Raw genomic sequence first — 25,070 nt, forward strand, 5'->3', positions numbered from 1 at the left:
TCTGTGGAGTGCTTCTAACACACACCTTCACCACAAACCACTTCCCAGAGGCAAAACAAAAGACACAAACACGCTAAACAACAAACTTAACCGGAGAAGCATGGCGGATGTGATGGGAAGAGGCGTGAGTCCATATGAGACAGGTGGTGACATTAAATAGCATTGTGAGTCTTATGTGAGCATTGGTTGTGTTGTGTGTGCGGTGGTGTGGGTTAACACAAAGCAGTCATAATGATCATCCTCGCCATTACCATCGCAATCATCATCACAGGCATGGCATTTCAAGAGAGTGCCATTATCATCATTATTATAGCTAATATTAACTGATGATGAGGCGTTCGTGGCCTCTCGTTGGCCCTAACTAAGGTATCGCCATGGAAACAGATGACAGAAAAGAGCACAGCCTTATCGAATTACTCTATGAAGCTATTCTGACCAAATGGGGCTTGAATGTTGCTCTGTCTGAGGAGAGTACGGGATCAGCAATGTGAAACGTACCGAGGGGGCACAGATGAGAGTCAGGGGCGGAGAGGGAGAGACACGGATAGTAAAAAAGCAGCTGAGACATAAAATGAAAGAGGAAAGAAAATAGACATATGGTTGAAAATAGTGGCAGCACTGCGAGGCATGTGATTGTGAAGAGACACAGATGCACTGGTACTGAGAGCCCTGGTGATCCGCACAGAGGACTTTCTGATGGCTGGAAACAATGACAACAATTCACCAACATAGACACAGTTATATAAGAGGAAACCACCAGTGCTAATTCTATAACCCTTACACAGACAGTGGACACCAACTATTAATTACGGGTCTTTTACAGGGGGTTTCTGCTCGTCTTAAATTAGCAGCTTCATCCTTTTTTTAAACTTCTGCGCTTGAGTCTATGATAGATCTCATTGGCTGTGCCCAAACCTCATTCTATACATTGCAAAAACAAAATCTAAACCAAACATTTTGAAAGTGTATATGTCATCTGCTGATATTCTGCTACTTAGGAGGAAAACAACAACCTTTTTTATCTGTCAGGATGCAGAAATAGCCTTATTGCCCTCACAGCTATCTCACTCTCTGTGTGCTCCCGCAGATTCTGTCACAAGGGGTTTAGAACCTTACACATCACATGTCACAGTTTGTGTTTGTGAGAAAGGTCCCACTTTCTATTTGAGCATTGAAACATAAAGTGAAGTGGACCTGTGCAGTGTCTACCAAATGAAATGAACAAAGTTAAGATAGCAAAATTACATTAGCTGAAGTAAAAAGTTATCTGTTGAGGCTCACTGTCGAAACACATTAATTGTTATCATGTTGTTTCACAAATAATCTCAGCGTTTGTTTCAACTTGAAGGTAAGATAGTGAAGTGACACAAACATACAATTAGGATAAAGTCATAATTTCTGCAAATAAAATTGATATTTTGTTTAAATGTTTCATGTACACACTGCACTGCCTCTGTGTAAAATTTCTAGTCCACAAATCTTTGTACACTCAGTTTCATACAGCACAGAGTGTGTGAACCATGAAATGAAGCAAACATAATTCTTTGTCTTTGTATTGTCTGCCATTACTTTGCATGATAAATAATACAAAAAAACCACAAGATGTGAAACTGTAACACTATATTTTGAGAGACTCACAAATCCATGCACCGATAGAGATACTTCATGTAAACTATGATGTGTTCAGAAGCACAACAAAAGTAGATATCGTGAACAAAATTGAGAGACAGATTTGGAATTTGCAGTAGGAACATTTTTAGATGTCACTATGTTGTTGAGTATGGTAACGCATTCATTTATTGATTCAGAAAGCGCGCCAGTGAAATTGCACAAGCTGTCCTGTATTACTTGTAACTTTCTTAAACATTTAAATTTAAAACAGAAACCTGACTTTTAACACAGTGTGATGACAAATATGGAGAAGAACAATGTGAGTTTACATGACAAATTCTGATTCAAGACACAAAATAAACACCAAGTGAAAAGCAAACAGAAGACTGTTGATGTTGATCATAGACAAGCAAACTGGCAGTGCCACGTCCTACAAGGCATTTCTGGTATGAACATATTTACATCAGTCAACCAACAACAATTATTCTTTTTAAACAGTGATATGTTGTCTGAGGCTCTTTGTATTGGTTCCTATTAATCTAGACATATGTATATACACACGGAAGTTGTTTAGCAACATTATCTGTATATAGTCACAGTTACTTTCTGTCTCGAGTGCATTGGGGTAAATTGATTGGGTAGGGTTTGGGCAAGGAAATCCATAATGTAGGTCCCCAGTTATGAAACTGTGGTACAAACAGATACAGTAAGTTCACTTTAGGCCTTTTCGGAGAAATGCCTAAATAAAACTCCAAGACCAAAACACTGAGTCAGCATTTGTACAGTTTGAAACAGTGGCTGAGTTACCACCGATGTGGCGTGAGCACGTCAAGGCTCACGGAGAAGATATGGCTCATCCAAGCTTTGGATGTATTTGGGTTAGATGTCGCTTTGCCACTCTTCCTTTAGAGCAGGAATGGTTTGAGTGCCCGCATCCAATTCTTTCAAAGCACTTTTCCCGCTTTTTTCATTTCTCCCTGTTTGCTTCTCCTCTTCCTTTTGTTCTGTTTCAGTTTGTCCTTCATTTCCCCCTTCCTGTTCCTCTGTAGACCTGTTTGCCTGGAAGAGGTGTCTGTCTGGGCAGCAGTGCTGGTTGTCTCGACTGTGTTTCGGGCTCGGGCTCGGGCTCTGGTGCCGATGCTGGTCGTGTGCGTAACCCTGTCCTTGGTCCTGGCTGTTGAAGAAGCTGCGGATGATGTGCTTGGGCAGGCCCAGCTGAGCCGACAGGGTGTGGACCGCCTCCTCGTCTGGGTTGAGGCCTACATCCTGGATGAAGCACTGCAGGATTCCCAGGGCTTCGCAGGACAGTCTTAACCCCTCATCTTGCACCTCATCTCCACCTTCAATCTCGTTATTATCTGCCTCTGAACAAACCCCAGCCCTACCTCGGCTCTCATTCTTCACGTCAGGCCACGTCACAGACAGTTTCCCCTTAACCCTGGCCTCTTTGCTGTCTCCAGTGATCTCATTTGTGTCTTCCTCACCCACATTCCCATCCCTCACCTCCTCCTTGCTCTCCGAACCTGTATCCCTCACTTTTCCAGAACAACCCCAGTCACCTCCCAAACTGCCCCCCCCTCCTCGTCCTCCCTCAGCCCAGTCCTTACTGTCCCCTCTCTCACCATTGCTACAGCCCCTGCTCTGCAAACGTACTCTCAAGTGCCCCCAGTTGACCCCAACCTCTGACTCGGCTGGCGATGCAGCGCATGGTTGCCGTGGAGACAGGTGAGGTCCTGCCTCGGGCTGCAGGGGTTGATGTGGTTGAAGATGGTGCTGCTGTGGCAGAGGGGAGTTGCGTTGGTACTGACGAGAGAAAAGAGACATTTTAAGCAATTAAAGTAAAAAGCCATAGAAAGTTCATGCCCCCCTACCCCCCTTTCCGTTTTTACAATCGTTTACAATTACAGGTCAAGCAACTAATAAAAAACCGAAGTTAAATTTCAGTTAAATAAAAGTCAGGATTACCAAACACTTATTTGTTTATGCTCCCTTCTTAAATAATATTCATTCAACCTCTATTTAACTCATATTTGTTCTCTGGCCGTTCATCTGTAGAATACACTGTCCTGTAGACTACAGTACAACCATCCAGGGCTTTTCCTTTTTGTGAACCTCTTCTATGATCAAGCCATCAATCGGTGCACTAGCTATGGAAGGGATGGAAAGATAACTAATCAGTCACATGCATCATTGCATACATATGGTAATTTTTTTTCTGGCATCTTTGGGATTTAGCTGTCATAACTGTGCTGCTTTGCAAAAAAAATGAAGTCAGGTCTCCTTAAGCCTTCACGATAAGGACAGCAGTCTCTCTCATTGATTCCAAGCTTAATTATTAATCTGCTTGCCTTTTATTCTACTTATTACAAACATTTTCCAAGTTAATAGTTGATAACATTTAAGAAAAACTCTCTGACACTGAGGAACTTTTCGGGAAACATGTCTCACAAACTGAGTGCTTACACTAGCCGTCTGTGTGTGAGGATTATTTTCCCTTTTGTCGTCTCACCAGTGTATTGTCATTGCTGAGCATTGTGAGTCTGTCGGCGCAGTGCTGCTGTGCCGTTGTGTTGCTGCTCTCCTGCTCATAGATGAAATCTCGCTCGGTCTGGGACAGGCTGAGGAATCGGCGGATCATGCACAAGTTCTCCCACAGGGTCCGGTTCTCCGGGCTGGGATCCTCCTTCCAGCGCAGCAACTCACACAGCCAGCCCTAAGAGGAGGGACACACACACACGAGCTGACCCACTATGGAGGACTGAGCACCGGGGGTGACATGTTCTGTCCTTCACCCAGAGGTCAAGACGCTTTGCCAGTGGTCATTTGTATTCCTGAGGAGTCCTTAAAAAAGACCCTGACACCAAGTAGTTCCTGTGGTGCAGATCTTACAACTCTATAGAGCAAGAGAAAAAACTGAGAAGAAATCTATTTGCAGTTTAGCTGCCTAATGTCCTTCTATTTTATAATAAACATAACCATTAGCCATGCTAATTAAGTCAATAATCCTGTTAATTGGTTCATTAATTAGTGAATATTTAACTCATAAAATATCTCTCTATATGGATCTTGTTATCTGTCAATTGCTCTCAACAACTGATGATAAATGTAGTCTACAGCATGGGGCAAACCATCAAACTGTTTGCACAGACAAAATGGTACTCAAGCTTGTGTGGTGGCGGCACGGTGGTACAGTGGTTAGCACTGTTGCCTCACAGCAAGAATGTTCTGGGTTTGAATCTGACGGTGATGAGGGCCCGTCTGTGCGGAGGCCCTCCGGCTTCCTCCCACAGCTCAGGTGAATTAGAGACTCTGAATTGCCCATAGGTGTGAATGGTTGTTTGTCTTTATATGTCAGCCCTGTTATACACTGGAGACCCTGCCTCTCCCCCCGTGTCAGCATTCACCCCCCCTCCCCACCTAAGCTCATTGGATGAGGGGTATAGATAATCGATGGATGGAAGTTAATGTGGTAGTAAGTACATAGGCAACATTGCCATGGCAATGTGGCACCAGGAACATCTATATGGTGAGTTTCCCTGTCACCCAGTAATTCTCTCATTGATGTTGTGACTAATTAGCATTTAATCAGATATGAGTGGTGATGACTTTAAATAAGGAAAACAACACTCAGTTGCTTTTCACATATATTTAGAATGGATAGATTTTTGTTAAACCTTGTTTCTATGCGTCGTATGCTATGGTTAAAGATGCTCCAGTGGCAGAGCTGGAAGCTCATGGGAGAAATGTTCCTATTAGCTGGAATTCTTTCTGCATCACGATGGAAGAAACTTGTGGGCAGCAGATTGAGGAACACGAAGCCAAGCTAGTTTCAGATACATGAACTGGAGCATGATTGCGTTTGCAAGCAGGATGATATGCACGCATAGAGGAGATGCACACAACCAAACCAGCACTCATGCAGATGCACGCACACCTGGCTGTAGCCCAACTCTAGCACACAATGCCATCCAGATGCACAGTGCAGATAGAACAGAGAGATCCAGCATGGTTCTGCCTGCCAAACAACGGGGTAATACAGAGAGCAAGAGAGAGAGAGAAAGAGAGAGGATAGAGAACACAGAAAAATAATAAGGAAAAAAATGGAGGCCAGTTTAGAGAGAGAAAAAGAACCTCAGGGCTTTTGGACCACCTGTCTGTATTGGCATGACCGCTGAATGACCTCTAATCATCATGATGATGAGAAGTGAGAGAGGGAAGTTGCACGGAAAAGGAAGGAAAAAAAGAAAGAGAAAGAAAGAACAGAAAATTGGAGACATGCACGAGAGGAAGAGAAAATGAGACAGCTAAAATCCCCCCATTCCATGAAGGGAAATTATCCTCAAAACAAAAGGCAATAACAAGCTTATGGAGCCGCCATAAAAATGAGAACAATAAACACTCAAATCATGCTTGTGTGCATGTGCATAAGTGCATTTGTGTGCCCGTGTGCTTTTTTGTGATTGCACATGTACAGTATGTCTATGTGCACCAATAAGTAGGGTGTGTGTGTGTGTGTGTGTGTGTGTGTGTGTGTGTGTGTGTGTGTGTGTGTGTGGCAGCTATTAAAGCGATAATTTAGGACACAATAGCAGTCTGATGCACTGATAGTGCTCTGCAGAGTACAGCTGCTGGTTGATTATCTGGGCTTTCCTCCACACACAGTAGCCATCCCTGCTTTAACTGGGGAGATGGACTCATCACAGATGCTAAATTTGAGCAATCTAAGCAGTGAAATGATTAGGCGCAATACGTGTGTGTTTAAAAATTGGACATCTTCATCAGATGCAAACCGGCGAGCAAGCGGGTACCTGACTCTTGGAGGCGGCCACCTTTGCAAACAGGGCCTGCGACACCTTGGCTCTCTTCATCTCGTGCTGGATCTCCTCGTAGATGGAGGCGCTGACGTTGAGAACACAACTGTCTGTCCTCAGCCCTCTGTCTGCTGTGACTGGGGACAGTCTCGCCTAAAAAGAGAGAGACAGGAAGATGACGATAATTAGTTTAAATGTGCATTAAACAGAGCAATGAGCATTTGTGGCATCCCATAGGATGGGATCATGTCCTTCATGCAACCAACACCAAAGTGGGAGAAATTGGTGGGAAAATGAGCAAAGTGAAAGCCTGACCTGTGTGGATCTTGGTGGCGTGTTGTTGCAGCTGGGTGTGAATCCGGTCAGGCTCCTCTCCTTCTCCTCCTGGTAGATGCGATCCCTCTCGGCTTCGGGGAGCTGCAGGAAGCCGTACATGGCCCGCAGGTTGACCAGCAGGGACTGGGAGGCGTGTTTTGGGTCCTCCTCCTTTCGCAGGATCTCTGACAGCAGGCCCTGGTGAAGACATGCACAAGCACAAAAATCAACACTCATTGCAAGCACACGAGTATATGGATTGATGATCATACATGCATGCGATCTAGAATTCATTCAGGTCATATTGTGGCTTTTTTCGGGAGTGTCATGACACATTGAACATACCACATACAGCTAATATCATGATACTGCTTGTATTAAAGATGATCTTTTTCTATTATCTTTATGAAAAGATCGCTAATGTAAAGTATCTTATACACAGGTAGGAATTTTTGCGTAAGCTCCTCATATCCATCTCTGGATTCCCTGCAGTATAGTGTTTCACAGCTATAGAGGATACAGAGCCAGTTCCCAGTCGGTGCTAAGCACAATACTAGTCTGTAGAGCAAGCATTATTCTGCGTGTAGCAGTCTATGCAGTTAAGCCTTCAAATGTCACATACAGATTGCAGGGCTGGCTTCCTGAAAAGAAATCAGATTTCCTGCTGGCAGTGAGATGCTATAAGAGGACACAGCCTTCTTATTCAAATCCTGGATCATCTTTGAATCTACCCAGCAAACTCTGCCTTCCAAATAGATGGAGGCTTTGCGGCAATCGCCAAATGACAAATGGTTCCCTCACTTCTAGATGGCATCTTGGCGTCATGCCCAACTTGTGCGGCTGGCACCTTGGATTTGGCACTGGGGAAGCATGGGGGTGGATAATAACTGATGACAGTAATAATAATAATAACAATGGGCTTAGCCCATCCTTTGAGCTCCATTTATGTGGGTGTGGCGCTGAATGTACGATGATGGACACAGATAACGGAGCATTTTAGTGTTAGAGGCGATGGTAGGGGGAGATAATGGCTACGAAACGATGGGACCAAAAGGCAGAGAAAGGGAAAGATTAGAAAAAGAGATGGATTGGCAATAAGGGGTAGATTTTAAATGAATAAAAAAAGGCTGCCAGAGTGAAAGGTGGCAAGATGGAGGGATAGTGAGATAGAGGAAGAGGTAGAGAGGGAGACAGAATTTCTCCAAGGGGTTGTGATTAGTTGGCCCAGCAGCTGCTTCATCGCTGGCACCAGCTTTTGTGCTGCAGAGAGCTGGCACAAACACACACACACACGCACACACACATGCGTGGGGGTGGGGTTGCACTGCGGCAAAGGCCATGCCAATGTGCCAACCACCAAACACACATTCACATTACACACTGCAACACAAGAAAAAACACTTCCAACAGATGATCACCAGAAAACAGCGGCAACCTTATACATTTTAACAACTTTCCTTCAGATTGCCCCCCCCCCCCCCCCCATTACCTGGGTCCTGTTAAAAGCCACCCTGGCGAAGATGGCTTGGGAGATGCCTGCTCTCTTCAGTTCCTCCCTCACACACTGGTAGATTTCAAATGGCACGTCACACTGCCCCACAGAGGAGCCAGCCGATGTCTGGTTTTGAGGCCCGGCTGCGGGACCTCCCCCCGGGCCACACTGTGCCTGCTGTGGAGCTTGGGAATCAGGGGCTTTGGAGAAGACCTTGGCAGGAGCTCTCACTACAGGGGGATGATTGAGATACTGTTGCTGCGATGGCGAGAGACCCTGGCCAGCAAGCATGCGGCTAACAGCATACTGCTGGTTGAGAAACTGGGCCATCACCAGCTGCTGGTTAACCATTTGGGAGCTGAGCGGTTGGGTTACAAGCCCAGGCGGACGTAGGCCGAGGGGTGGGTGAGCACATAGGTTGGCTACTCCTCCGTGGGGGAAAAGAAGCGTTGTGCTCTGCTCAGTAGGGCTTCCTGCGATTGGCTGCTGGGTGAGGGTAATACATGCAGACTGCTCAGGAAAGCTGTCTGTTTCTGGTGAAGGAAAGGGAAAGCAAAGATGGATGTAATTATTGACATTCAAATACTAACAGTGCAGCCAAAATCCACGCTAATTCTAAGCAGGTTTCGAGTATGTGTATATGTATTCACACTGGAAATGTGTCAAAATTAAATAGATTCAAACCAGGAAGAATCGTTTACTAAATATGATTGTTTTTTTTGCTGTGTGGAGACACCTCCAGAAACATTTTGGAGAAAAAAAAGAAAAAACGTATTACATCTTAAAGAGGCAACTGACAACTTTCGTGCCCCAACTTTCGTGCATCGTTGAAATCCCTCACCCTTGAAGCATTTGGTCTTCTTGAAGTGCTTGTACCATCGACCAAACTCGTGACACTTGGCAGCTGAGACATTTGCATAGTAAGTGCTATTTACAATAGACGATATCATACTCTGAAACAGAGGGGGAAAGACAGTAGAAATTCATTACATTTTCCTGAGCTCCTGCCTGGGTGTCTCAGCTGTTCACACATCTGATATTAATGATCTCAGATCTGTGTTATTAAAAACACCCCCAGGTAAATAGGATAATAAAGACAGATGAGTATGTGAGCTGTGTGTGCATGTGTGTGTGTGTGTGTGGAAATGTACAGCATGTGTACACATGCATGCAAATATGCGCGCTTGTGTATGTGAGTGCGTAATCAAACAAAACACTAGAGGTCATCAGAGACTATGCCTCAGTGTCTCTTATTTACGCACACACACGCGCACATTTATTTTTCCCCAAAGACCATCCTGTGCAATCTTTACATCTGATTACACCTTTCATCTTCTCATATTTATTTTAATCTGTTTCAAGCAAACAAGAGAGGGAGGTAAAGGGAGAGATGGGAGAGAGAGAGAGAGAGAGAGAGAGAGAGAGATGGGGGATGATTGTCTTGTATCTGATCTTAACACTGCAAGTCAGCGATTTCTTTTTATCAAACTGTAGATATTCTACACACCCTCCGGCAAAAAAAATAACAGATATACTCAGTCGATAATTATGATTATTCATAAAGAGGCCTTACCCAAATACTGCAAGATTTATGTGATATTATTTCTGCAGTTGCGTCTGTATTTGCTTAATCAAGCGCACAAGAGCTGAAGGCAGATTTTGCTGATGTTATTGCTGAATGCATAGGGTGCCGAAAACAGCTAAATGCCAAAGAATGAGGGTGATGGACGGAGAGTGAGACGGTGGGTGAGGCAGACAGACAGACAGGGTGAGGGGCAGACAGGCGAGGCAGCTGGCTTTTTATGAGACAACCATTGCCCGTTATCGTTTTCTCTCTCTCTGCTCTGGCCCCACACCTTATCTACCTCTGCATCTGGACTTCATGTCTAACTATTGGACCACACACTTACTCTGTGGCATGCATCAAAGAAGGCAGTCTCAATAAATAAGTAATAAATGCATAAATAAATGTATGAATAAATACAGGAATAAATAAACAAATACAGAAAGAAATGCTAAAATAAATGAATAAATGCATAAATAAATGTTTAAATAAATGAATAAACAAATGCATAAATAAATAAATAAATAAATAAATACAAGAATAAATGAATAAACAAATGCTTTAAATTTATTTCTACATTTTTTTTCACCTACATTTAGTTATTTCTGTATTTCTGTGCCCATATGTTAATTAGGTAGGTGCAGGATATGGAAGGGCAAACATATGTCATGTACACTCAATGTCAGTGCTATTTCTCGTCTTCTCTCTTTCTTGTATGATATGTGTGTGTGTTATACCTGGGACAGTGGGCACTCTTTAGCCAGGGAGCTCTGGTTCATTTCCTTGAGGAGTTCCTTCAGAGCGTTTCTCACTGTGGAGTGACTCCACTGCTCGGCCGGCAAGTCTTCCAATTTGGGACAGCTGGATGAGGAGCAAAGTAGAAAGTTCTAAATTGCTATTCTTGCAGTTCAGTACTGCACTTTAATAACGTGCAATGCAATAAATTCCACAATCTCACTTCGCTGTGGTTTAAGCTCCAGAAAATTCTGGATGCTGTAGGTCCCAGAATGTAATGCAATTTTCTCAGACTTTATAAAGCTCACTTCAGAGCTACAGAAAACATCTTTAACCAGCATGCACTGGGTGATGGGGACAAAAAAAGCTAAACAAGTTGCCAGTCTAGAACAGAGCTAATCACACCCATCCACCCCCATTCTCACTTCCTTTCTAAATACTAGATCACGCTGTGTCGTGCGTTAAAGAAACACACACTTTCAAGGCTGTCTGTGTGTGTGTGTGTGTGTGTGTGTGTGTGTGTGTGTGTGTGTGTCTGTGTGTGTGTGTCCGTGAAATTCTGCGATGTGGGATGACTTTAAAGAAAGTCATGAGAATACAGAGAAATCATACATGCTCCAAGATTCCTATTTCTTTGAGGCAACAGGTCTTTTTCACAGAAGGCATTATAACCTGTCACAGAGGGAAAGATGCATGTAAATGATCAAATGAAAGGCTGATTTCCAGCCAGGGTCCTGGTATCATGCACGATGGTTCACTGTCACACACACTGTCACCATTTCACTACTGGGACTGCTTTTCCAACAGTCTAAATGTCCTCTAAGAAAAAGGCATAACAATGTGTGTGTGTGTGCTATGGGGGCAGGACCCTATATGTGGTAAATCGCCAGGACTGCTTTTAAAAAAAACTAAAAACAGATGAGATGCAGATTAAATGTTAAAGGTACGAAATAACTTTTAATGTGTTCCATAATTAAAATGCTCATCAATATGCATTCTCACAAGCAAATTAAATCACTCATTAAATTTGATTTAACTATGGTGAAATGGAAAAAAATAAAAAATAAAATAAAAAGATTATAGAATAGTTTTATCACTCTCTACTGGAGACTATGAAAACCAATTTTGTATGGGTCTGATTTGGTCCAGGCCCTTTGGTTATTTTCTTTTCTTCTTCTCCCAGCTTACGGACGGTGGGTTGCTGGAGTATTTTCCAGAAAAGGCTCTAGTCCATCACGGGTCAAACACAGGCAAACACACTCAGGCTCACTTTCACAGTCCATAGACTCAACACACAAAGTGGACCTGGCGGTAACTTTGAACGGCTGTATCTGTAGGTGTCTGCTTTCTACCTGTGCAGCTGTATTTTGAGGGTGATTACATGGTGAACATCCTGCAGCATGTCAGCCACTGTGGCGTCCGGAGCATCTGTCACACAGGAGAGAGGGACCGGGTTCCACCTGCCAACCTGGATCAGACCTGAACACACACAAAGTGGAAAAAACACAGTGAGGCCGCTGCTTCTCTTTGCTTGTTATAAGCTTATAATCAAACGTCGTCCGTTGCACAAGGTTTGGAAGCAGAAATGAAAGCCACACAAATATGATATAAAATGTTGTGCTGTGTACCTTTGGCCTGTGCAGCAGAGCTGTGAGAGTAGCCCAGTGTCAGCAGGGCCATTTCTATCAGCTGGTTAAACAGCAGATCTCTCTTGACCAACACAAACTCGGCATGTTCTTCTCTCCTCTCTCCTTCCATCTGGCTCTCTCGGTGCTCCACCACACAGAACACCGGCAGCAGGCTCCCTGGCGGTAATGGAGACAACTGATTTCACACAGCAGAACATTCAAGAACGTATAGTCACAGTTCAAGAACACACAAAGTAACGACGCATTTCATTATCAAGTCATTGTACCCAATCCAAATCGTTTTATTGACATTCCCAGAGTGAACCCAAGATGACACACAGGGGTCACAATCACTGTACTAAAGACCGAATTTGAACACAAACGTAAAAGATAGTCATCTAATCACCGATCCCTTCCCAGCCCATGTACCTCTGCTGTGCCAGCTTTTGCCCTGTGGCCTCACTGCGGTGGACTTCTGGGCCAGGCAGGGGTTCGTGGCCACGGGGCTCCCCTGCCGGCTCCTATCCTGGGCCGAGGGTCCTGCCCCGTTTGGTTCCAGTCGAGCCAGCTTTGCCGGAGGGGGCCTGGGGTCTACAATGGGATCAATGCCCTCGGGTTTCTTGGCTCCATTACACAGGGCATCCATCTGTGGTCTCGCACTAATACGGAGACAGAGACACTTAAAAATCAAAAACTCTGCCAGGAACCCTAATAAAAATCTATTATATTATCTCGGTAGTATATCTGCAGTCTGGATCAGCAGTGACTTCGTGGTGACCCTTTGGTATTCTGAACCATTGTGTTCTGAGTGAATATGACTTATATTTTAAAAAAAATAACTTTTGCAAAACACAGCATTGGTTACATGCATCTATAATTTCCAGACAGTAGCCTAATCAAACACTAGCAAAAAAAAGTACACAAATAATTATATCTGGATACATGTGGCGTCTCAGGAGAGTTAAAGAGACCTGCCTCGGTCATTTACACGTCTGGGTCTTACAAGGAAATTAGAAAGCACAGTTTGGAGTCGCACGTACACAAACGCGCACAAACACACACACACACACACACACACACACTCAGATCTGCAGGATATCCGGGTCAGTATTAGGGTGATGACCTTCACACAGATGCAGCGATTATAGGAGAAACCCCTTCCGAATCCAGGAGAAGTCCGGCGAATGCAAACAGCGCAGATTATTCTTATTATTTCTGTTCATAATAAACCTGCCCGTCATCTCCAGGCGCGCCGCTGCGAGTGACGGCGATTCAGTTCATCCTCAGCAGCGCCCGTCGTCCCGCGTCCGATCCCGCTGAAGTTTGATCGAGGCGACACCGACCTGTCTCAGGCGACACGGCGCGCACGCCCGACCCGCCATCGTGCACCGAGAGCCCCGTCCTGGACACATCGACCATATCCATGTGTTACGCTCGCCTCCATCGATCTCCGGCTGAGGCTCCTGTGCTGTGCGTCCTTTTTCTTTTTTTTTTTCTTCTTCTTCTTCTTCACATCAGTCGCCTGTTTGACATCGACATCATCTACCGTTCGCTGTCCAAGTAGTTTTGCGCCTATGCTCCCTGCTCGCTCTACGCACGCACACCGTTCGCCAGCCGCGCGCATCTGTCGGCGAAACGATACAATTTCGCCATTGGTGCAAGTTCAGAGGGAGCTCCCGGCACGGATCGCCGGCTCGCGCCGCTCCCGTGGATCGCGCCGGTGCTTCCGGAGAACAATGCGCGGCGTGGACCTCCCGGAGGACACACTCCCGATCCCCTGCGAGCGAGGCTACAGCGCTGACGCCGGGGCAGCACTTGGTTCCACTCCAAAGCCCTGTGCGCGCGCGGAGAGACAGAGAGCAAGAGAGAGAGCGAGAGACCCACCCCCCACCCCCAAAACACACACACACACACACGCACGCACACACAAACACGCACACACGCACGCACGCATGCACGCGCACTCATAAATAGGCTACACGGACCCAGCTGCATTAGCATATGGTGTAATAATGAATTCACTGGCGCGCTCCGTAAATGTATTAAATGTGACAATTGCGCATAAATCTATTTATTATTTCCTGCCGCATGCTGTGCAACGCACTTATTATTGTCTTCGGGGTGCCGGAGCTCTCCATGGTAACAAAGTGGAGCAGGACAAGGTGGAGCCGGCCGACTGCTATTAACTTTGGACGGCGATCTTTCGCTGCCACAAGGTCGCGGCTTGTGCTTAATAAGTATAGATAATCCTATCGTAAACTGTGCGGTTCCTTATTGTCATATACTAGACCAGACTTTAACATTGTGTTATTACAGGCTATGCGTGATAGAAGTACCATAGTATAGTATAGTACTGTTTTGTATACTGTGGTGAACCATGGTAAACTACTGTAATGTCTACTGTACTATAAACATAGTATAGTATTGTATTGTATTGTATCATATTACAATTCCTTTACAACTATAAACTTAGTATAGTGTAGTATAGTCTAGTAAAGTATAGTAATGCCAAGAGTACTATAAACATAGTATCATACAGTGCAGTATCGTATAGAATAGTATAGTATACCATTGTGTACTATTGTAATGCCTTTACAACAATAGTATATAATAGTATACTATGGTGTACTATTGTGATGCCTTTACAACAATAGTATATGATAGTATACCATGGTGTACTATTGTGATGCCTTTACAACTATAGCATAGTACAGAATAGTATAGTATAGTACAGTACAGTAGACTGTACCATGTTGTACTACTTTAATGTCCTCCCTACTAAATAAAAAACAATAGTGTAGTATAATATAGTGAAGTATACCGTGGTGTTCACTCTAATGCCAATAGTACTATAAACATACTATAGTGTAGTATGACATTATGTATACCATGGCATACTACTGTAGTAGCCTATATTGTAGAAGGATATAGATAGCTTTATTTAAATACTATACTATACTATTATCCTGATAATTAAACTCTGCTCAATACCTCAAAGTAGGACCACCAAAAGCACCCAAAGCTCAAAAAAGTCAAAAAAATGAACTCCATCACCATACCTCAGTTTCCATACAGCTGAATCAATCAGACAACATCTCGTCCTCTCTCCTGTTTGCCGAAACCTCAAGTCGCAGTCAACTTATCAGCAGATCTCTCCCATGCAGTTCACGGCAGACGAGACACACTTTTCCTCCAGAGCTGTGATCCCCAAGTTGTTCATGCCGAAGGACGTTAGGTGTGTGTGCGTGTGCGTGCGTGTGTGTGTGTGTGTGTGAGAAAGAGAGAGGAAGAGTCAGAGATCCCTCACTCGGGCAGATAAGATTCAAGGACTTGCCTTGTGAAATGTTACACCGGGGCGGTAACAGGTCTGCCTTTTCTACGTCGGGTGGATGCTGTGCAGTGGGAGCGTGTGTTTGGGGAGAGAGAGCATGCTCTACTACTTTTTACTAATTAAACAAAGTGAATTAGCTATCTCCCCAGCCAGAGCGAGTCATGGCTGGTTACACATCATTCATGGTGACTAATTCAGAGAGAGAGAGATGTCACTCAGCAGGGTGGATGTGTCTCTGTGTGTGTGTGTGTGTGTGTGTGTGTGTGTACGTGCACACGCGTGTGTGTATATTAGTGACATCTCCCACTATTTTGTGTCAGTGCCTTTAAGTGTTTATACTCTCTAATTTCTCTCTCTCTCTCTCTCTCTCTCTCTCTGTCACCCTGTGCTCGACAATTTTTTCAGTGGCTCGATACGTCGTCAATGAGGCTGGCATGCTAAATGATAATTAAGACCATTACACGCTCACAGAGCATGCTACCAGTGCCGCGCACGGCTCCCTCAATCGGAGCCTTATCTCAGGGGACGCCCTACTACTCACACAGTCGTGTTTCTCTCCAAATTAGGTTAGATTTTCATTCTGCCTCATTCGCCATGGATGTGATGTGGTTATTACAAACTCATGATATGGTTAGTGAGTCTGCTGCTGCTCGATGGGTGGAGGCATCATATTGGCATGTTAAAAGGGAAATGGATTTCACATCTCTGTTTCTCATCCTCATGCAAAGACCTTGATCGGAAGCATGTTTGCAGACACTCACAAACACTCGACCCTCACAAGTGCAGGTAGGCCACTTGTGTGTGTCTTTGTGTCCCAAATGATCTTTTATCTCACTAAATATATTTACAAGTACTCTACTTGTGTACAATTTTGAGACACTCACACTCTAGTTATGGATTTCCATTGTATGATACTGTAAAGGTTATACATTGCAAAAATATTGTACTTTTTGTTCCACTCCATTCATCTGGCGACTATAGTTTCTAAACAAATTTTGCAGATTAAGATATAATATAAGAAAAGCACAATCTGGCTATAGATACCAACTGCAGCAATAAAATGCCACTTGCATCTTCATGAATCATTATTAACAATGTACTGATGTCCTTCATAATAGTATACTCAGGTTTTTTCCCCCCTGCAGAACCATTTACAAGATTTCACCGATAATGCTGTTCTTTTACTCCAGTAGAATTTGGAATTCAGTCGGATGGCCTTTTTCACCACTCTCCCATTCTTTAAATTGGAAACCGTCTAATCCAGCAACCTCTTTCTGCAAACATATTGGATATCCATACAATAATCTTATCACTTACATTGTGCCAGGAACATGTTTGAAGGCAGCCGTCTCTCCTCGGGTTTCTCCTAATCTGGGGTGTGTACGGGCTCATTGGCCTAAAGAACCAGCGCAGGACAGTTATCAAACACTGATTAAGGGAGAAAAAAACCCATACCCTCAGGTTAAGGTGGTTTTGATGCATGGATACAAATCATTAAGTCTTGTCTCTGACAACGGAGTTTCAAGTTTGAAAGCAAGGACCTCCCGATTTCAGATAAGATTGTGAGCTCAAGTGGTGCCCCTCCCTCCCTTATCTCAGTAGAATAAAAAAAAAAACAACTGATGGGTTTGGTTTGGCGGGGAGATATGGATGACAAGATGCAACAAAGTACAAAAGATAGAAGGTGGAAGAATTGGATTAGAAAAGGGCAAATGGGCCCTGAGATGTCATGTGACATATCTATGTCGTCTTGTAGATGGGGTTGTGCCGTGTGGTTTGTGAGTGATAGCAGCAGCATGTGTGACTGTGAATGTGGCTGTGTACATACTGCACATATAGGCTGTTTGCTTTGTCGAAGTGTGAATGTAAAATTAACTTCTGCCGTATGCTTAAACAGCCATGCCCATTTCCTGTATAGCACCAGAGGGCATCATAAAAACCATCAAGCTAAAATGTCAGCACAGTGTAGCCTCTGCAACACAGCAGGGGAGTTTTGGAGCATAAATGCATGGCTGTATGTTATACGCACACACACACACACACACAAGGCCAGATATAGTGTTTATAATGAAACCAAAGAACACAGACAGACGGTAGAATTACAGTAGAGAAGCACATCACTCATCCAAAACCCAATGCACAAAGCCTGTACGTAAAACACTTTTTTTGCAGGTATGCACTATTATTCATACATGTAAAACATGTATGTAATGAGTTCATGAATGTCTTATATATTTATATGTTAAAGCCACTTTGTGCAGGATTAAATCATCTTGAGCTCTGGCGAGCCCTTGTGGTGACATCTCAAACTTACAACAGACCCAGTAAATATAAGGCTGACATGAATGAAAGCCTTGGAACTTTTAACTACAACTAGAACACAATTTACACATGGGTGTAATAACACTGTTAGAAATTATACTAATAGTTTTAAAGGACGTGATGTAGTTTTGAGTTTGATTTTGTTTTATTACGAGGTCAAGCTCCCTTGTTGAATCTATAACTCATTTTATTCATTAGTTATTTTTCATTAGTTATTTCAATTATAGGTCTTTGACATCTTGTTGCATTTTAGCTTTTGAAAAAGTGCTTGTATGAACTAGGAAATGTAATTTCTGATGAAATTGAAATGGGATTGCTGGGTTCTGCACAAGCTGACTCAAACTTTATTTTGCTGGCATCATGTATTGTATGAAGATGAATTTGAAATAGTATGATTTGTTGGGAATGTAAAAAATTGATTTAAAAAAAAGTGAACGGCAGTGTAAGTAAGTAAGTAAGTATGGAGACAAATAAAGGTCATTGATATTCAGATTTTGTGAAATTATGTTCACAAATGATTTCATAGCCTGCAATTATAGATCACCTTTAAATGCATTTATGGATCAGAATGTTTAAATTGGTTAGTAGATACTAAGTTGGGGAAAACTGATACGTCACCGTCAGGTTTTTATGGTTTCAGTATGAAATCTCAGAGACATAAAGCTTTTAGCGTTTGCTTTCCAGTCAGTGTATTAAATGACTGATTAATTACTACATGACTCCTGAACATTAAATGATGTGAGTAAAAAGACTCAGGTATAGATCCTCCGATGCCGTCACACCCTGGGCAATAATGACTCACTTTGACTCAACTGACACTTCACTGTGAAGCTAAATATGTCTCACACACACACACACACACCCACAAGAAAACACACACACACGCGCGCGCGAACACACACACACACACAGTGATCAGGCTTAAATGATGCATTAAGCACATTCATTACTCAGGTGAAGCATCACCGTACACTGGCTGTCTGTTTTAATTTCAGTAGGTGACATGATTATGGAAGTATCTCTCTGTGCTTTACTGCCTCACAGTGCCTCGTCTCAGGAACACTTGTTTGGAGCCACTGAGGTGATACATGATTTACAGCAGTCGGCCTCAGAGCACCTTGATGACTTTACCTTGTCCAAGTGATATGATAGCAGCAACAGCTGCTTCACTTTTTTGCTGGGAATCTGAGTAGGAGGCACTGCGCTTGACTTTTGGTGTTTGGTGCCAGGGTGTAGCACTCTTACTAATGGGATTGACCTAGATTGAAGTTTAGTTGCATCTGGTATACACGTGCCAACATCTGTGTGTGTGTGTGATTGTGTTTGTGTGTGTCTGTGTGTGTGTACTCCAGGTTTCTTGTAGGTGCCTCATGAGGCTTGCAACGGAAGAACTTTGGACACAATCCCATTTTATGTATTTAGGGAAGAGTGTCTGGATTTGCAAATTAGGATTACATGATTAGTTATGATTTCAGGATGTGTTCATTTGCAAATATATATTCAGCGTTTGGTGAGAATTCACCCATAAATAGTCTCAATTTGGTCAGTTTTACGGGCAAACCTTTTTACAGTTAGTGGTGTATTGGGGGAAATGTGTTTTGGGCCGCAGGGAATTAGTTTTATTTGTTTGTTGTTTGTTTTGTTTGCTGCAGTACCACGAGTGGCCACTGGGCAAAATTGCCAGTTTAAGCTCAATGGTATGTGCGCGCGCTGAACTAGTGAGGTGAAGGGTCAGAGAGCAGAGGTCATGCACCGATGGCAATTAAGCAATGCTAACGTTAGCAGCTCTGGCGATGATCGAGCTACGGTTGTTGATATTGTCGATGTTGTAGTTCAAAAAGGGGCAAACGGTCAACGTGAACATTGCCTTTATTATGCTTGGGGCCACAAAGCTGAGTCCCGTCACCGTGACAGGAAGTGAAATGACGAGTGGATCGGCAGTGTTCTGTCGGGAGGATGGAATAACAGAACACCCGGAGTATTTCCCACCAACTTTTCTGGCTTTTGTGCATCATCATTTATGAGGTAAGACACAAAGAAGGGGAAACCACAAAAAGAAAAGACACTTTGTACAAAAGTTGAGTTGTCCATTGCCCACAATTTTTTTTTAAAATTTTATCTCTATTTATTTTCGCATAACTGCCCTGCATTCGCCACAGTCGTTTTTGCTTCGGTCCACACGAGGGGGCGATTGTGCCACTGATAGAACCGTTGAATTGATAGACCCCCCCCCCCCCGTCTAGACAGACATGCATGTCGTGCCTTACAATAGCCATCGGGTGGCGCCAAAAACGTAGTGTAACTTCACCGCCTGCCAGCTGACAGGTTACTGTGCGCGCGTGCAGAGAGAGAGAGAGAGAGCAACGCAGACAGGTTGACAGTCAGACAGTCAACACAGCAATGTAAATGAGCTGTGCGTCTCCGGAAGCAATTAGTCTTCCATATGTCGGGCAATGATTTCATTCTTTCATTTTTATTTATCTATTGATCGATTAAAAATGCCCTCCCCTCTGTTTTTGTCTCTCCCTCCCTCTATCTAACCCCGCACCCCATTTCTGTGTGCCACTGTCTCTTTTGCATAATCTCCTGCACAAACGACCCCCCCCCCCCCCCCCCCCCCATTTACAAGTTGTTGTTATTTTTTTTTTGCTCCACAAAGAAGCCCTGGAATAAGTGCATTGTGGAAATATAATGTTAAACTCATTTAAGAATGTATATTGTTTTCTATATCGACTGAGGTAAATAGCTGACCAACATTGTTGTGCACTGAGAGTGAGTGCTCCGAGGTGACAAGCCCGGCGATAAGACCAAGACAGCTTGTTTCTCCAAGAGAAGCAACGGAGAATTGCATGAAAAAAAATGCTAAATGAAAGTTCAGCTCTGTCCCTGACTCGAGAAAACTCCCCCCCTATTTGCGGTGTGATCCCAGTTGCTGCTGCTGCTGCTGCTGCTGCTGCTGCTGCCGTTGTTGTGTGACCGATGCCCCCGCGCCATTGCGCGCCGAGGAGAGACGATCATTGACTCCGGCGCCGTAATAATGGCCCCGCTGACAGAGTCTCGCGCCGCTGCCGCGGTCGTCCCCGGCTCTCGCCTGAACTGCACCTGTGGGTCTCGTCTGCCCCCCCCCCCCCCCCCTCGCCGCTCACACACGCAACGCGAGCGGCCGGGCGGCCCGGGCGCGCGCGCCGCGTGCACCCGGGCTCGCATTGTGCTGAGTTGACCGGATGGCTGCAGGTTCATATAGGCTCGGCGGCGTCAATGGGAGCGCCTCACACGTTTTGGACGACTCGCACCGGCTTCCTCGGCAACTTTGATGGGGACTTCGACACCGAGCAGGGAAAATGCCTGTGATGAAAGGATTACTGGCGCCACAGAACACGTTTCTGGACACTATAGCCACACGGTTTGATGGCACTCGTAAGTTTGCTTTTGATTATGTTTGAATAGTCTAATGTTCGTGGCAGCTGTGGTAGTTTTTGGTGTACATTTTGTCTCTTCTTTTTTTGTTGTTGTTGTTGTTGTTGTTGTTGTAAGGAAATTGATAAAGCAGGCTGCAGCCTACTCCCTGGAGACCTTTGGGTAGACGGGCAGCCCAAAAACCCTGCAGGGGAAAAAAACAAATCGGGATCGACAGGGTTTTGTTTGGTTTGCCGTCCTCGACGTGAATGGCCTTTCAAGCCAAAAGGTGGAATCTCAGGTGTTTCGTTTTGGGCTGCGTCCGATTTGAACTTCAGGGTAACCCTAACCCTGTTTCCGTGGCTCGGCATCAGACGGCTGTGAAAAGCCGGCGCGCCCTCCAGCAGGCAGGCGACGGGCCGAGGCGCTCGCTGTCCGCGGTGCTGAAGCGCGCTCGGAACCCCAGCACCACGGACAGCGACGCGGAGGGCTAAAGGGATAGTTCGGCGATTCTGAAGTGGGCTTGTATGAGTTACTTATGCATAGTTAATTTTTTTAACCCTATGGAAAACTGAAGCAGTGAAAAAATACGTCCTCCAGCGTACACTTGAACGGATGTTTTTTTTGTTTTCAGGTAACGTTTTAAAATGTGTCGAAAAAGACATCGCCGATAACCATCTCCATAAGGTAACATATTAACTATGCATAAGCAACTCGTACGGCCCCGCTTCAAAATCACCGAACTATCCCTTTAACAAGGGCGCCGCACGCAGCCTCTGGGCTCCGCACAAACTTGTGCACAAGTTGCAGCCGTGTGCCGTATATTTGAGTTGAGCTGACCCACCCGTAATTTTATTTCTCTGCGAAGTCACCTTTAGTATGTCTGCTCTTTGGCCGTTGGAAGGTGGTGCTCTTTGGCCGACGAGTCTTTCGGCCATAGTGCGATCTATGGTCTGAAAAACCAGCACCAGCACATTTATCAAAACTAATTGGTCGGCATCACAGCAAGTCTCTCCCTGGGAAGGGACACATGCAGGGATGTCCAAAAGACAACCTTTATCCCAACCCCTTCCTCTTATTTTAGTGATCTTCATTTTTTTTGTTGTTCATAAGAAAACAAACATCTCGTGGAAGTCAGAAATGTTTGACAGCTGACGTTTGCTCCATGTTTATTCCATGTGAGCCCTCCTATCTGCTTGGTTTCAGCTCATTTTTAGGCTTTCGTGAGTTTGTGGTTTGCACAAGTTTGTGCATGTGTGTTTGCAATGATTGACTGAGTTTATATAAGCTGCAACATCTCCTATATTTTCTCTTGAATTCAGATAGCAGCCATACTTTACCAGCGTAAAATAGTGAAATAAGGGGCCTGCTTGCCTATTTTTATCATTTACTGCGAAAATATTTTTGTGTCGTAAAAAGTATTTTGTTACTATAGCCCTTTTAAAACACTTTTACGCTCTTTAAATGTCCAATCTGAGCCTATAGAGGTTGTGAAAAGCCGGAGTGTATACTAGGGATGTCCCGATCCAATATTCCATATTGTTATTGGAGCAATATTGGCCAAAATGACTGGATCGGATATCGGAATAATTAAGAGGTAAAATCCGATTTGGTACATTACAGAACATGCCAAATTTTTACATACTAAGCCTTGAATGACATTCCGACATCATATTTTTATATTCATTTATTATTATTTAATTAACAGTTTACAGTTCAATTTGTTTTTTGCTTGTTTTTCAACGGTGCTGACCATAAAACATTCTGCCAAAATTTCTGTGCGAAATAAAACAGCAGTAATATGTATGTAATGGTAATATTACATCATGCCCTTACTGGCTAACTCAAACTCATCACCCGGCCCCACTCATATTTCACTCTTGGTATTGGTATTGTTCCTACCAATCAGAGAAACAGTAACCGCAGACATCCATCTTCAGCTTGAGCAGCACTGTATAAGAGCAGGCTATCTGCCGGCTGGCAACAAATGTTCATCTTCCAGGGCAGAGTCTCTGTCCTAATTCAAGGGAATTGCAGTGGTACTGTACCTTACACAAGTGGTTTGTCATGCCCCTAGAAAATAAAGTGCTGTCCTTGAGTTGGCGAGATGGAGGAAATTAATGTTGGATTTGGACTGCAAGATGGGGCAGACTGGAGGCAACGGAGCTTGACGGGACAAATTGTGTCTGATGGCCTGGCCAGGAGCAAATATAAGGGGGAGTGCCTGGTTTAGTGCTATGTGATCCCCGTTGACGTCATCTAATATCTGGAAAGGCAGGTCGGACCTGGAAACAGTGTATGATTAATGGACAAAAAGGAAAGCAGGAAAGTCTTTAACGTGAACTGATCTGTATTTGGAGAAAAGGTCTTATCCCTTTGCTGGTGGCCTTTAAAGTTGATTAAACTTTTTTCAGTTTTCACAAAGAGAGATGTTCTGACCCAGGCTGATTTAAATGAATTGAAGTGTCAGGTGAAACCTAGTGATTGCAGAGGAAGGTGACTTTCAGTATCAATTGCATCAACAGCTGGGAGTTTGCTTGTTCATTTAAGTAGTTCCGATTAGGGCAGATGTACAATGTTTAAGGCTTTAAATGCTGTTTTCATGTTTGGAGGAACTAGCAACTCTTCAATTACTCACTATTGCTTGGAGGATGACGGAGAAGAAAAAAAGGAAAAGAAAAAAAAGATAAATATTCTTAGCCTCCCACAGCTGACTCGGGTCAAGTTGCTGTTCATTTTTGAACAAAGTCACCTCTCAGCTCAGTTTGTCATTTAAAAGACCATCAGTGTTTGTCTGTTTCACGGTGTGCCTTTTGTCGTCACACTGGTTGACAGATACAAACACTGTGTTGGGTTCAGTGTGTCCCTAGTTACCTGTATTGTAACTGCTCTGCTGCACTGTGATGGCTGCGTTTGAGCGCTATGACACCTCATGTCATCACCACAACAGTTCGCCATTCAGGTGACTTATCTCGCCACTTGTCCATCACTGGGGCTGTATTTTATGTCACACACACACACACACACACATCACAATCACACATTGCCACTTGTCGCTGACATTAGACTATAGCAGTGGTTCCCAATTTTGGGCTAGGGGAACCCCATAGGGTAATAATATACTGGACATTTGGGGGATCATAAGAGGATGAAATGTATGAGAGAAAAATACTAAATGTTTTTCCCCCCACACAAAATCATGTTGCTGCCCCCCCCCCCCATGAAATAATGGGTTCTTTGACTTCTTCTGGCCCCTTAAACTACCTTTGAGGGGCCACAGTAAGGCCATAGTCTGTCACTGTGCGTCACCTACCACATTTTAATAGTTCACAGGCCAAAAAGCCCCAGAACCACTGTACTACAGTGCAGTTATTTGAAAAGTGTGTACATAGAGATGGGGGGGAGATGGAGACCATGATTCGCCAAATTTAGCAGCATATGGCTTGGTGGTACAGTTGTACCAGAGGGCTGTGCAATGTCTCCCAGTGTGTGTGTGTGAACAGTTGGCTCCCCATCCTGCACCATTCTTTTAGATCGCTATTTTTTTTAGCTCTCAGCACACGCTAGTTCCACCTCCACCCGGCAGGTAATTACTGTCACGATCACTGACACAAAGACTCGGAACAGCTGTGTGTTGAGTCAGTACACGACCCTGGTGATAACGATTAAGTGTGTATGTGAATAAAAGAGAGAGAGAGAGAGAGAGAGAGAGAGGAGATAGTCTGGGAGATGGAGACAGAGGAGGAAGAGAGCAAGAAGGAAATAGGTGGAGCGTTTTCCACACTTTTCTGGTGTGTGTCACGGAACTTTCTGTGTGTATGTGTGTGCAGCTCTCCCTCTGTGTGTGTGTGTGTGTGTGTGTGTG

General features: G+C 44.2%; 2 protein-coding genes across 5 annotated transcripts in view; one reads left to right on the forward strand and one right to left on the reverse strand.

Moving 5' to 3' along the window:
- Positions 1-1,605: 1,605 nt before the first annotated feature.
- satb1a (SATB homeobox 1a) lies at positions 1,606-14,011 on the reverse strand. Of its 3 annotated transcripts, none has more exons than XM_035620007.2 (11): positions 13,391-14,011; positions 12,586-12,815; positions 12,157-12,333; positions 11,881-12,007; positions 10,531-10,654; positions 9,071-9,182; positions 8,227-8,762; positions 6,738-6,935; positions 6,420-6,575; positions 4,121-4,324; positions 1,606-3,414 (listed from the first exon to the last, which is right to left on the reverse strand). In XM_035620007.2, the coding sequence occupies exons 2-11, from the start codon at positions 12,800-12,802 to the stop codon at positions 2,491-2,493; spliced, it is 2,775 nt and encodes a 924-aa protein (XP_035475900.1). In that variant the 5' UTR covers positions 12,803-12,815; positions 13,391-14,011; the 3' UTR covers positions 1,606-2,490. The 3 variants fall into 3 exon arrangements, with proteins under 3 accessions (XP_035475900.1, XP_035475897.1, XP_035475899.1); XM_035620004.2 differs by having other exon boundaries at positions 13,280-14,011; XM_035620006.2 differs by having other exon boundaries at positions 13,237-14,011.
- A 5,556-nt stretch (positions 14,012-19,567) lies between these two features.
- The window catches only part of kcnh8 (potassium voltage-gated channel, subfamily H (eag-related), member 8), a 47,348-nt gene continuing 41,845 nt past the window's right edge, over positions 19,568-25,070 (forward strand). Inside the window, exon 1 of one of the 2 annotated variants that reach the window (XM_035621276.2) lies at positions 19,568-19,834. Coding sequence is in view for 1 of the 2 variants with exons in the window: in XM_035621275.2 (XP_035477168.2) it covers positions 21,151-21,226 (76 nt within the window). In the remaining variant the exon portion in view is untranslated. Of the gene's footprint in view, positions 19,835-21,049; positions 21,227-25,070 lie in introns of those variants that run through there. The other variant, XM_035621275.2, reaches the window with a different exon arrangement.

This window comes from Scophthalmus maximus, chromosome 22 (genome assembly GCF_022379125.1).
Source record: "Scophthalmus maximus strain ysfricsl-2021 chromosome 22, ASM2237912v1, whole genome shotgun sequence".
In the NCBI taxonomy this organism is placed as follows: domain Eukaryota; kingdom Metazoa; phylum Chordata; class Actinopteri; order Pleuronectiformes; family Scophthalmidae; genus Scophthalmus; species Scophthalmus maximus.

Bases quoted from the DNA above. Each gene is read 5' to 3' on its own strand.
- satb1a (XM_035620007.2), bottom strand. From the start codon at position 12,802: ATGGATGCCCTGTGTAATGGAGCCAAGAAACCCGAGGGCATTGATCCC. The intron at 8,763-9,070 runs GTGAGGGATTTC...TTCCTTCACCAG, and splicing joins GAAGACCAAATGCTTCAAGG to AAACAGACAGCTTTCCTGAG. The intron at 4,325-6,419 runs GTACCCGCTTGC...CCCTCCTCTTAG, and splicing joins TGGCCGCCTCCAAGAGTCAG to GGCTGGCTGTGTGAGTTGCT.